At 43.2% G+C, this 13223-nt stretch overlaps 1 protein-coding gene across 1 annotated transcript in view; it reads left to right on the forward strand.

The window, feature by feature from the left end:
• The window catches only part of WNT10A (Wnt family member 10A), a 34305-nt gene extending 23147 nt beyond the window's left edge, over nt 1–11158 (forward strand). Inside the window, exons 3-4 of the mRNA XM_075829112.1 lie at nt 258–631; nt 10464–11158. Of these exons, the coding sequence (XP_075685227.1) occupies nt 258–631; nt 10464–10940 (851 nt within the window). The 3' untranslated portion in view covers nt 10941–11158. The remainder of the gene's footprint in view (nt 1–257; nt 632–10463) is intronic.
• Nucleotides 11159–13223: the final 2065 nt, after the last annotated feature.

Genomic DNA, 13223 nt, shown 5'->3' on the forward strand with positions numbered 1-13223 from the left:
GTTCGAAGATGTTAAAACAGGAGCTTCCCCTTTAAGAATCTTAATATTCCTATAATTTACAGTAGGGGAGGAACATGATCCCATATATAATGAAAAGTTCTGTAACTTTCTAAAAAATACTGTGTGTTTAAATTTCTCATCATTTTCAAAATCTCTGCTTGCGGTCAGTGAATAGGAACATTCTTATTCTATTCAGAGGCTAATATTTCTGAGGGTTTGTTACAATTGTTCCACTGATCTCTTCCTTTCTCCCCCAGGCTTCAGAGAAAGCGCCTATGCATACGCCATTGCTGCAGCGGGAGTGGTGCACGCCGTCTCCAACGCTTGTTCCATGGGCAAATTAAAATCGTGCGGCTGCGACGAGAAGAGGAGAGGAGACGAGGAAGCCTTCAGAGCTAAATTACACAGACTTCAAATGGAAGCCATGAACCGTGGGAAGGGCATGGTACATGGGGTAATGGAGAACATGCCAGCGGAGGCACCGGGACCCCAGGACTCTTGGGAGTGGGGAGGATGCAGTCCGGATGTGGAGTATGGAGAACGCTTCTCCAGGGAGTTCTTGGATTCTCGGGAACTGTACAGGGACATTCACGCTCGTATGAGGCTGCACAACAACAGGGTGGGCCGGCAGGTGAGTGATTTTACCATCGTCATTGGATATATAAGGTATCGGGGGATGGAAGCAGAACCAGCACTGGATCACATTGGGCATCTTCAGCCTGGACTAGAGAAGTCCTAAAAGTGAATCTTCACCCTTTATCCTCGTGTCATTATAAGGTCTAAGATCCTGCGCTGATTCATTTTATAATATATCTTCATAGCGGTCAAAGCTCAGTTCTTCTGATACAGAGCTGCAAACCTGTCTGAAAAAAATGATAAAATGCTGGAAGCCTGCGGCCACCACTAGGGGGAGCTTACTGAATACTGTTTTATTATTGACTTCAATGTATAAGTAGTCTGCAGCAAGCTACCCCTAGTGGTGACTGCAGGAAGCCAACGTTTTATCACATAATTCTATAACAGAGCCACAGGTTGGAGAACACTGCTCTATGTTGTTGGGGGTTGTAGTGCTCTATGTATGGAGTATAATAGAATTGTATTATGACCACGTCCAGTGGTCGGGTCATGTTGGGGGTTGTAGTGTTCTATGTATAGAGTATAATACAATTGTATTATGGTTATGTTCTGTGATCAGGTCATGTTGGGGGTTGTAGTGTTCTATGTCATAATGAATATTGGCATTGTATTCTGATCATGTCCAGTGGTCGGGTCATATTGGGAGGTGTAGTGTCCTCTGTATAAAGTATTATAGACTTGTATTATGGTCATGTCCAGTGGTCGGATCATGTTGGGAGTTGTAGTGTTCGATTTATAGAGTATAACAGAATCTTATTATGGTCATGTCCAGTGGTCAGGTCATGATGGGGTTTGTAATGTTCTATGAATAGAATATAATAAAATTGTTTGATAGTCATGTCCAGTCATGTTGGGGGTTGCAGTGTTTTATGTATAGGGTATAATAGAATTGTATAATGGTCATGTCGACTGGTCAAGTCATGTTGGGGGTTGTAGTGTTCTATGTCACAGTGGATAATGGCATTATATTATGATCACGTCCAGTGGTTGGGCCATGTTGGGGGTTGCAGTGTTCTATGTTTATAGTATAATGGAATTGTATTATGGTCAGGTTACGTTGGGGGTTGTAGTGTTCTATGTATAGAGTATAATAGAATCGTATTATGGTCATGTCCAGTGGTCGAGTCACGTTGGGGGTTGTAGTGTTCTATGTATAGAGTATTATAGATTTGTATTATGGTCATGTCCAGTGGTCGAGTAACGTTGGGGGTTGTAGTGTTCTATGTATAGAGTATAATAGAATCGTATTATGGTCATGTCCAGTGGTTGGGTCATGTTGGGGGTTATAGTGTTCTATGTATAGAGTATTATAGATTTGTATTACGATCATGTCCAGTGGTCGAGTCACGTTGGGGGTTGTAGTGTTCTATGTATAGAGTATTATAGATTTGTATTATGGTCATGTCCAGTGGTCGAGTCACGTTGGGGGTTGTAGTGTTCTATGTATAGAGTATTATAGATTTGTATTATGATCATGTCCAGTGGTCGAGTCACGTTTGTGGGCATAGTATTTTATGTGTAGAGTATAGTACAATTGCATTATGATATATCCAGCGGCCAGGTGACGATGGGAGTTGTAGTGTTTTATGTTTGGTTAGATGGTTTCTCATTCATTGTGCTCAGCCCTCCACACTTCTGTTGCTCCAGTTTGGGTAAGCGGGTCCTGATGAGAAGTCTTGTATTATTATCATGGAGCTCATGGCTCTGCCTGGATCTATAGTTTGTTTTGTCTACGTATAACTGATCTCTCTGATCCCGACCCCTCTGAGGCTGCCTCGCGGATTATTCCCACCTCTCATCTTTCTAGCGGTCCTGGACTCTGGTATTGGGTGGGGAGAACTTGTCTCTGATCTTTCCTATGTCAGAAGTATTGCAGCTCCTCTCTGGTTCTCGCTGCCTTGTTTGATGTTAATCATCTTCTGTAATTATCCAAATCACCTGTACGAGCTCCAGTCCTAACCCACAGCTGTGATGACAGAACAGCCCCCAGCACGAGAGGAGTGCTGCACAATAGGGACCTGCCGAGCAGCCGGAGGGAACACAAAAGTATTCAAAATAGTTTCACATAGGTGCAACCAGCAGCAGTGACAGAGGTCACAATCACAACAGGACCCCAATGCATGGAGGATGCACTGGCCCATAAGAGTGATGTCATAAGTAGGCGGGACAGATGTGATGACATCATGCTATCTACATAATGATGTTATTGTGCTTGACAAAGCTATTTTACCGATGTATTCTGAATATACAATGCATGTAGAGTCATGGATATTTATGCCTTAACTATAGACTTGGCATTGAGGCCCAGGAGCTTCCAGCTAGACCCCTGGGTGCAATTCCTGTATGACTATGACAGCACAAAGGCGCAGCATAACTAATACTTTTATTGCTTTAATAAAATAAAATAAATTCAGCAACTTTGCAAATAGATTTGATTAAAAATCGCCTATCATTTTGTGTATACAGCTCCTATATAGACCTATATGTCTCCATGGTAACAGACTACAAACCAACTTTATGTAGTCTGATCCTGCAGTCATACTCTCATATTTCTCCTTTACTTCTTGCTAGTAGAATTTGGTAGGGGAACAGATAGTTGGTTGCTTCAATATTTTTTAGATGCATTGGAGCAAAAAAAAAAAAAAGTTCAAAAGTGTACACATCCTTAACTCTTTAGTGACCAGCCTACTTTGGGCCTTAATGACCCTGCAATTTTTTTTATTTTTTTTCATCATTGCAATTCAAAAGCCATAACTTTTTCATTTTTTTGTAGACATAGCCATGTGAGGGCTTGTTTTTTACGGGAGGAGTTGTATTTTTAATGGCACCATATTGGGGTACATAATAATTAACTTTTATTCATTTTTGGGGGGTAATGGAGAAAAAACAGCCATTATTTTTTGCGACTAAATTTACACCATTTACGGTGTGGTATAAATAACACATTTATTCTGCGGGTCGTTAGGACTGCAGCGATACCAGATCTATATAGTTTTTTATAATGTTTTACTACTCTTTGGAGTTTTTATTGGTATTATTGACTTTATCGAAATTCTGGCATTTTTATTTATTTTATTTTTTACGGAGTTCTCCATGTGGGTTAAATAATGTAATCGTTTTATAGTTCGGGTCGTTACCGACGTGGCGATACCAATTATGTGTAACTTTTTTTTGTTTGTTTTTTCATAATACAGCATTTTGTAAGGGTTTTTTTTTACTTGGGATTATTTATTGTTTTATTTCAAACTTTATTGATCTATTTTGGACTTTTTCTTTTTGTCTCACTATGTAGCTTGACTATTCGATCACTAATACTTCTGTATTGCAGTGTATTGTACCCGTCAGCGTAAAACCGCCTGTGGCACACAATTAGGCTTACAATCTTTGCAATCAGGTCTTTTATTATTATTCCAATGCATCTAAAATGAAAAATGAAGCAACTTTGCAGAGAGTCTTCATTAGAAAAATTCTACTGTTTGTTGCATACAGCTCCTATGCAGACCTATGTGTCTCCATGGTAACAGACAACAAACAAACCCTGTGTAGTCGGATTCTGCAGTCCTGTGTTATTCTCTTCCATCTGTCTTGTACTTTTTCCTAACATACGTTTGAAAGATTGTCAATAAGGGGACAGATGGAGGAGCGTATGACTGCAGGATCAGACTACAAAGGTTCTGTTTGTAGTCTGTTACCATGGAGACGCATAGGTCTGTACTAATGGTATATACACAAAACGGTGGCAGATTTTTAATCAAGACTATTTGCATATTTGCTTTATTTTTCATTTTAGACGCATTGGAGAGAAAAAAAACTAATTAAAAAAAAATGGTTCATCCTTGAAATATATACAAGGCATAAAATAAAAAATGTCCCCATACTGTACATCTGGTTAATTCCCCATTACTCTCAGATTAAGAGTCACTGCCAAAATGACTTCTTAATTTTTTCAAAATGGCAACGTCCCATCACATTACAAAACAGCTGAATAACATTGCGCAGTAACTTTGATCTTGTAATCGGCCACGTTTGTGTAAACACGGAGAACAATGAGCGGTCGCTGTTTTTAGGATGGATCCGCAGGAAGTTTGTGCAGAGAGAGATGATAACTGTGGAAGCACAAAGTGTACGGGGGAGATCCCCAAATCATTTTAGCTTGTAGCCACATTCAGAGACAAGTTGGGGTCGATTTATACCAGAGACGGTTGGTGGCGATATTCAGAATTGACAGGGGTTGTCTCATGTGTAGGTGACAAAAATATGATGGCGACATGGGGTGCCGGGTACCAATGATTTGGTCCATATCCTTTTGTTAAATGCCAATGATGTGTTTCTGGTGCCAAGTGTCAATGATTGGATTACATCCCTGGCGTCCAATTGTAACATGTGGTGCCAAGTTTGCTACTTAGCCCGATGTCAAGTGGATTTCATATATTTCTGGCAGTAAGGCCTTGTTCACACGGCGTTAAAAAAAACAACAACGTGTAAACGTGTCAAAAACGCTAACGTTTTTGCAAAGCGCTTTTTAAAGTGCAGCCGTTTTTTTTACGCGTTTTTTTGGCGCATAATTAGGACTCCCATTGACTATTGGAATTAGGTGCGTTTGGCGCGTTTTGCGTGCCAAGAATTGACCTGATGCTTCTTTTTTACACGACTTGTTTTTTAATCACACGATTTTTTAAAAAAAAAACACGTCGTGTGCACTACAATGCGTTTTCCTATGATGTCAATGGGAAGTTTAAAGCACACGTTTTTAATGCGTTTTTTTAGTGCGTAAAACGCGTCAAAAATGGGTAGAATACACACCGTGTGAACAAGGCCTAAGTGTCGGTGGTCCTATGATATCCCTGTTGTCAGTAATACTATGGTAACATCTTGTCATACTTGCCAACTCTCCCTCAATATGTGGGAGACTTCTGGAAAAAGTGGAGACCTCCTGTACTCCCGAAAGAGGCGACAATTCTCCCAGGTACCCCACCGTTTTTTTAAAATATACTCACCTCTCCCTGTTCATGCAGCCCCCGTTCTCTTCTGGGCGATGGCGGATTTATCATCCTGAAGCCGGGGACGGTCAGACAATTTGTCTTCTGTGGTGCCGGGAATGAAGAGGACTGCAAGAACGGGGAGAGGTGAGGATCGGCATGAGGTATGTATTTATTTAGGGGGTCTGGGTCTATATTTAGCCTGTCTTGCCCATTGTCTGTATTTAGGGTCTCGTCTGGGGTCTGTATTTATTTAGGGGGTCTCGTCTGAGGTCTGTATTTATTTAGGTGCTCTGTATTTTTAAAGGGGATCTCTTCTGTGGTCTGTATTCATTTTGGGATGTCATGAAGATCATATGCACTATTTCTTATACAAATTCCGTAGGTTGGGGGCGTGTCCTATATAAATGGGCGGAGCAGAAGGGGTTATATGTGGTTTCGTGCCCTTCATACTCTTCCTATTGTCCCGTCTCAAGAGTTAATAAGTATGCAGGTAATGTCAAGTGCCAGTGATCGGGTTCTGACCCCGCCACCATGTGCCAGTGAAGATACCAGAAGAACATTTTAAGGCTCTTTAGGGTACCTTACAAATATGAAAAGTGTTTTATATCTACGATACGATCACTTAAAGTTACAGGCCCAAAGCCTGAGTCTTCACTTTCGAGAGATTCTGATAACATCATGTCCCTTTCTGATTTCCGTCAGGTGCAGCGTTGCCTTTGAGACCTTGTGTGGATCCAAATCAACATCTACATCAATATCTACCTCCTACAACAGTAGTGGCAGATATGTGTATATATGTAGTGACATCAATGTATTTGGTGATTTGAATCCACACAAGGTCTCCCGCACCGGACAGAAGTCAGAAGAGGAAGCGTTATCAGGATCTCTCAGTAGTGCAGCCTCAGGCTTTGGGCCTGTAACTTCAAGTGATCATATCTCAGCCTAGAAGTTATATATTCAAAAATGGTTTTCTCTTGTTTAATGTACACTAAAGGGACTTTTATCATTTTCTGGCAGTTCTAATTTGGGAGAAAATTCAGAAATACTGATTTTGGTGCATTTTAGACGCATCTTATGCCTTGTAGTTTGTTTTGTGGTTTTCCCCCATTTACTTCAGTGGAGGAAAAACTGTGACATAAAAAAATCGGGAGCTGCTCCTTTAAGAATATGAACAATGTGGTAGATATATATATATAGCGTGTGGTTTATTTCTGGTCATATTACATGTATGTTTAGTAACTTAATAACACGAGACGCCAGTCATGCCGTAAATGCAGCCCCAGAGCTACCGACTCAGATCATAACTCAAGTGTGACCCTTAACCCTTCTCCTACTTGACCTACCTGTGACCTCCGCCGTCACCTGCGGGGCGCGTACGTTTTTCAGAAAACAACTTGTCAGGAGAGCTTTAAGCTTTCATACCAATTTGCTCCAGGCCTGTTTCCATAAATCTTTAAGCCTTCCTTTTATTCAGCAGGTCTCATATTGACAGTTGTAGCAAAAAATATATATTATTAACCCTTCATTGAAAACACTGCAGATGTATGGAATGATCGAGATTAAAGGGGTATTCCCGACTTAGGGTCAGTTCACACTGAGTTTTTTGGCACTGATTTTGTCAAGGAAACCGCGTCGGAATCAGCACCAAACAACAGCCGAAATCACCCCCATGGATTTTAATGGAAGGCAGAGGCGTTTTTTTCCCGGGCGGAAAATAAAAAAGCGGCATGTCCTTTCTTGCCGCGGTTTCTGCCTCTGACCTCCCATTGAAATCACTGGGAGGCAGAAAAAAAAACAGCCGAGCAGCGCTTGCTCAACTTTTTCCTTAACTCCCATATAATAGAATATGAAGGCGCGCATGCGCAGCCCCCTCTCTACTACTCCCATCCTGGAATCTGGGGCCAGCAGGCGTCTCGCCAGGCAGTAAGGGGATTGGGTGACCCCCGTTCTCCATATAGGCGTGGGTCCCAGAGCTGGGACCCGCATCTATCAGGCATTTGTGGCATATGCCATAATTGTCTAAGTTGGGAATACCCCTTTATTTGGGTTTTTCCAATTTCAGGTAGATATTGCTTAATAATTGTATACTGAAAAGTTCTGGAACTTTCTAATATAGTTTGTGTTTCAAATTCTCACCATTTTCAAAATATCTGCTTGCTGTCAGTGAATGTGACTATTCATAACCTAATACTTCTTACAGACAATTTGATAGACATTTGAGTGTCTGGTGTTTAGAAGCTCACCTTTCAAAAGTCTATGAAAAAGGGGGTTCAGTATAGGGGGTCTCCCCAATCAGCGGTTTGTGGCAGGGGAGCTGCTCCTATTTTTGGCTGCAGTCGTCCAGGGATTTATTGTTGAACTTCCTCTACTGGATCTCTGGAAGGACGGACTAGACGTACATGTGTTTTCTAACCTAAGCACCTATATAATACGATGGACAGTGGAGTCGGCAGATGTCGATGCCTTCCATTGCAGTAAATCAGACCTTGTCGTGCATTTTATAATTAATGGGGCATTTTGACAAATGGCATTTACTATATATCTGTAGGATAAGCCCTAAATGTCTGGTTTTCACCGCTAAGATTCCAGCCTCTATTTTAGTAAATATTTAAACTATCCATGAAATAACAATTCCAGAACATATTTTATTACTATTCTGCAATGGGACATTCCTCAGTTATTCCTCCTAGGAATGTAAATAAAAAATTGACAACTGGGTGATACCATTCTCCTTGTCAAAGGGGCGTGTCCCTACACAGTCTCACTCTCTGTCAGCACTGATTGGACATTGTCAGACTGTGTAGGGACACACCCCCAACTGGAAACATCCAGTTGTCCATTTATTCATACATTTCAAGGAGGAATAACAGAGGAGCGGCACAACGCAGAGTTATAAGAAAATATGTTACATTTTTTTTATTTAATTAGGAATTCAAGTATCTACTAAAACAGACATGTCAGGAGATGTGACAGATCCTCTTTAGGTTAAGGCCACACGGAGTGGGCCTGACACGGTCGCAACACGGCTAAAAACCGCACCGGCACCATGTTCGGTGTGGCTATCAAACAGCCTGTTAGTGGCCGCACAATAATGCGGGTAAACCGTCCCTTTATCTGCAAAATCGTGTGGCCATGAATTTAATACACCCTTTATGGCCGCATGAGTTTGCAAATTACAACAACTTGCCCCCTATTCATTGTCTATGGCAGCGCCGGAAAAAGCCGAACACTGCACTCGGCTATCTCCGGCACTCCCATAGAGAATGAACGGAGCGGCAGTGCGCATGCGCAAGTAACCAGAATACCCCTTAACGAGGTATTTGGCAGCCGCTCCTACATAGTGGCAGCGCGGTTGTTAGTCGCGTTGCGACCGTCTCAGGGCCACTCCGTGTGGCCGTACCCTTAAGCTCGGCTTCTGCACCTGTAAGGGGGAAGAGAATCAGGAGAGAGTCAGCGCGGCTCTCTCAACTACTGTATATGGTAATTATGGGACCAGCCAAGCACCATAAATTTATTTACATGCAATAACCTCTTAAGAGACCATGCCTTCCTCCAGTGCCAAAAGATGCTCAAGTAAAGGCAGTGTACACCTTTGGAGGGCAACTTTTTTTTTTTTAATAAAAAGGTCAGTGTGATTGGGGCAACTTTCAAATTAGTTTTTATGAAAAAAAATGTTACTTTTTGAGATACAGCTGCTCTGTATTCTCTATACAGAGCAGCTGTATCTTCCGATATGACCTGAATCCGTCAGTCCCGTGGACCAGACTGGTTCAGTGTAAGCGGGTCCTGCATGGAACTTAGATGTGATAGATTATAGGTGGATCCTGCGTGTCAGAGACCCGTCAGTCCCGCGGATCTGACAGATACAGGATTTTGAACTAGATACAACTGCCATATATACAGGATACAAAGCAGCTGTATCTCAAAATTAAAAATACTATTTAGAAAGTTGCATCAATCACACTGACTGACCTTTTTATTAAGAAAAAAAAAATTGCCCTCCAAAGGTGTATATAGCCTTTAAGCTTTACCTGATGGTGAGTGGGAGGTGAATGTGAGATGATCCCCCACCAACAGCTAAAATATCTGCATTTATATTTGAGGTCAAAGCGTGAATTGCATATTTAAGTATCTGCAGTGTAAAAAATAATCTCCTGTTATTAGGTTTTCCACACACTGTTATATAAAATCCCACTGCAATTGTACATCTGGATGATGTGGCAAAGAAATGCAAAAAAGCAGAAATTGTGAATGTACTCTGATAAGAACAGATCTGTCAACAGCAGCTCACTGACAGTTTCCATGTGGTATAAAAAAAAAATAATTCTGCACATGGTAAAAAACAATCTGAAAAATAAATGAAAATAGCAAAAGTATCATAAAGATTTACTACAAAGATGCCGGATTTGACATTTGCTGGCTGCAGAGCCAATATTAGTCATGGCTACCCAGAGAAATGTCCTGTAATATTGTATAAATGTCATATTAATCCTCCAGCTAATCGTTTCCTACAATTGTATCCAGTCTTGACAATCCTCTGTGAGCTGGACTCCAGACTGATACATTTTACCTGCACTGACACATTGTAGCAAACTATCAGGACAGGAGAGAAATCGGTGTTGAAGGTGTATTTAGCTCACAGAGGATTGTCCAGACGGGATACAATTGTAACAAATCGTTATCTGTGAGAAGAATTAGGCTCAGCCTCTGGATGCATTCATTCACTGACAGCAAGCATGGACGCTACCCTCTACAGCACAGAAGGCCAGAGAGTCCAATAGCCAGAAGATAGGTTGGACAGAGTCTTTGTATTGGTATAATTTATTTATTTTACTCATTTCCCAGGTTGTGATGGAGAACATGAAGAGGAAGTGTAAATGTCACGGCACTTCCGGCAGCTGCCAGCTGAAGACCTGTTGGCAGGTCACTCCCGAATTTCGGATGATTGGCTCCCTCTTGAAGGACAGGTTTGCAGTAGCCACCATGATCCGGCCCCATAACCGCAACAACGGACAGCTGGGTCAGCTGGACCAGACTCACGCTCCGTACAGGAGACGAGCCGGGATCACGGACTTGGTCTATTTTGAGAAGTCGCCGGATTTCTGTGAGCAGGAGCTCCCTTTAGACTCAGCGGGGACACAGGGCCGGATATGCAACAAAACCAGCCCAGGAATGGACAACTGCGAGAGCCTGTGCTGCGGCCGCGGCCATAATATCCTGCGACAGACGCGCAGCGAGAGGTGCAACTGCAAATTCCACTGGTGTTGTTACGTGGTGTGCGAGGAGTGTCAGATCACAGAATGGGTGAGCGTGTGCAAGTAAAAAGACGACATAACACCCCGTCACAGTGTGCCAGCGGGCTCCATGAAAGAGGAAAAAGAGCGGGAAGTGGCGCCGCAGTCCACACAGACCTTCCCATCAGTCACAGATTTAATACATGGCTGCGCTTGGCGTGTCCGTGATGGGATTTACTGCTGCATTGAAAATAACAGACTGATATCATAGGTGACACGTAATAAATATATGGAAATGATGCCGTATATAGCCTCTTATCATGATTTCTGCTGACACGTAATCTGTCCGATCACTGCTTACAGAGTCAGACTTTCTAGAGAGATACTCTATTGCCATGGGGAATAGTAACACCCATTTGTCTATTACTCATATATTTCCAAGAGGGATAACAGAGGAATAGCACAATGCAGTTCTAAGAAAAGATGCTTCTGAATAGTTTTTTCATGGGGAATGCAGGTATTTACTAAAACAGACGTGTCAGGAGAGCTGACAGCTCCTCTATACTACACCACACAGGAGAGCTGACAGCTCCTCTATACTACACCACACAGGAGAGCTGACAGCTCCTCTATACTACACCACACAGGAGAGCTGACAGCTCCTCTATACTACACCACACAGGAGAGCTGACAGCTCCTCTATACTACACCACACAGGAGAGCGGACAGATCCTCTATACTACACCACACAGGAGAGCTGACAGCTCCTCTATACTACACCACACAGGAGAGCTGACAGCTCCTCTATACTGCATCACACAGGAGAGCTGACAGCTCCTCTATACTACACCACACAGGAGAACTGACAGATCCTCTATACTACACCACACAGGAGAACTGACAGCTCCTCTATACTACACCACACAGGAGAGCTGATAGATCCTCTATACTACACCACACAGGAGAGGGGACAGATCCTCTATACTACACCACACAGGAGAGCTGACAGCTCCTCTATACTACACCACACAGGAGAGCTGACAGCTCCTCCATACTACACCACACAGGAGAGCTGACATATCCTCTATACTACACCACACAGGAGAGCTGACAGCTCCTCTATACTACACCACACAGGAGAGCTGACAGCTCCTCTATACTACACCACACAGGAGAACTGACAGCTCCTCTATACTACGCCACACAGGAGAGCCGACAGCTCCTCTATACTACGCCACACAGGAGAGCCGACAGCTCCTCTATACTACACCACACAGGAGAACTGACAGATCCTCTATACTACACCACACAGGAGAGCTGACAGCTCCTCTATACTACACCACACAGGAGAGCTGACAGATCCTCTATACTACACCACACAGGAGAGCTGACAGCTCCTCTATACTACACCACACAGGAGAGCTGACAGCTCCTCTATACTACACCACACAGGAGAGCTGACAGCTCCTCTATACTACACCACACAGGAGAGCCGACAGATCCTCTATACTACACCACACAGGAGAGCTGACAGCTCCTCTATACTACACCACACAGGAGAGCTAACAGCTCCTCTATACTACACCACACAGGAGAGCTGACAGCTCCTCTATACTACACCACACAGGAGAGCTGACAGCTCCTTTATAGTACACCACACAGGAGTGCTGACAGCTCCTCTATACTACACCACACAGGAGAGCTGACAGCTCCTCTATAGTACACCACACAGGAGAGCTGACAGCTCCTCTATAGTACACCACACAGGAGAGCTGACAGCTCCTCTATACTACCCCACACAGGAGAGCTGACAGCTCCTCTATACTACACCACACAGGAGAGCTGACAGCTCCTCTATACTACACCACACAGGAGAGCTGACAGCTCCTCTATACTACACCACACAGGAGAGCTGATAGCTCCTCTATACTACACCACACAGGAGAGCTGACAGATCCTCTATACTACACCACACAGGAGAGCTGACAGCTCCTCTATACTACACCACACAGGAGAGCTGATAGCTCCTCTATACTACACCACACAGGAGAGCTGACAGATCCTCTATACTACACCACACAGGAGAGCTGACAGATCCTCTATACTACACCACTTAGGAGAGCTGACAGATCCTCTATACTACACCAAGCAGGAGAGCTGGTAGCTCCTCTATACTACACCACACAGGAGAGCTGACAGCTCCTCTATACTACACCACACAGGAGAGCTGACAGCTCCTCTATACTACACCACACAGGAGAGCTGACAGCTCCTCTATACTACACCACACAGGAGAGCTGACAGATCCTCTATACTACACCACACAGGAGAGCTGACAGATCCTCTATACTACACCACACAGGAGAGCTGA

The sequence above is a fragment of the Rhinoderma darwinii genome, chromosome 6 (genome assembly GCF_050947455.1).
Source record: "Rhinoderma darwinii isolate aRhiDar2 chromosome 6, aRhiDar2.hap1, whole genome shotgun sequence".
In the NCBI taxonomy this organism is placed as follows: Eukaryota; Metazoa; Chordata; class Amphibia; order Anura; family Rhinodermatidae; genus Rhinoderma; species Rhinoderma darwinii.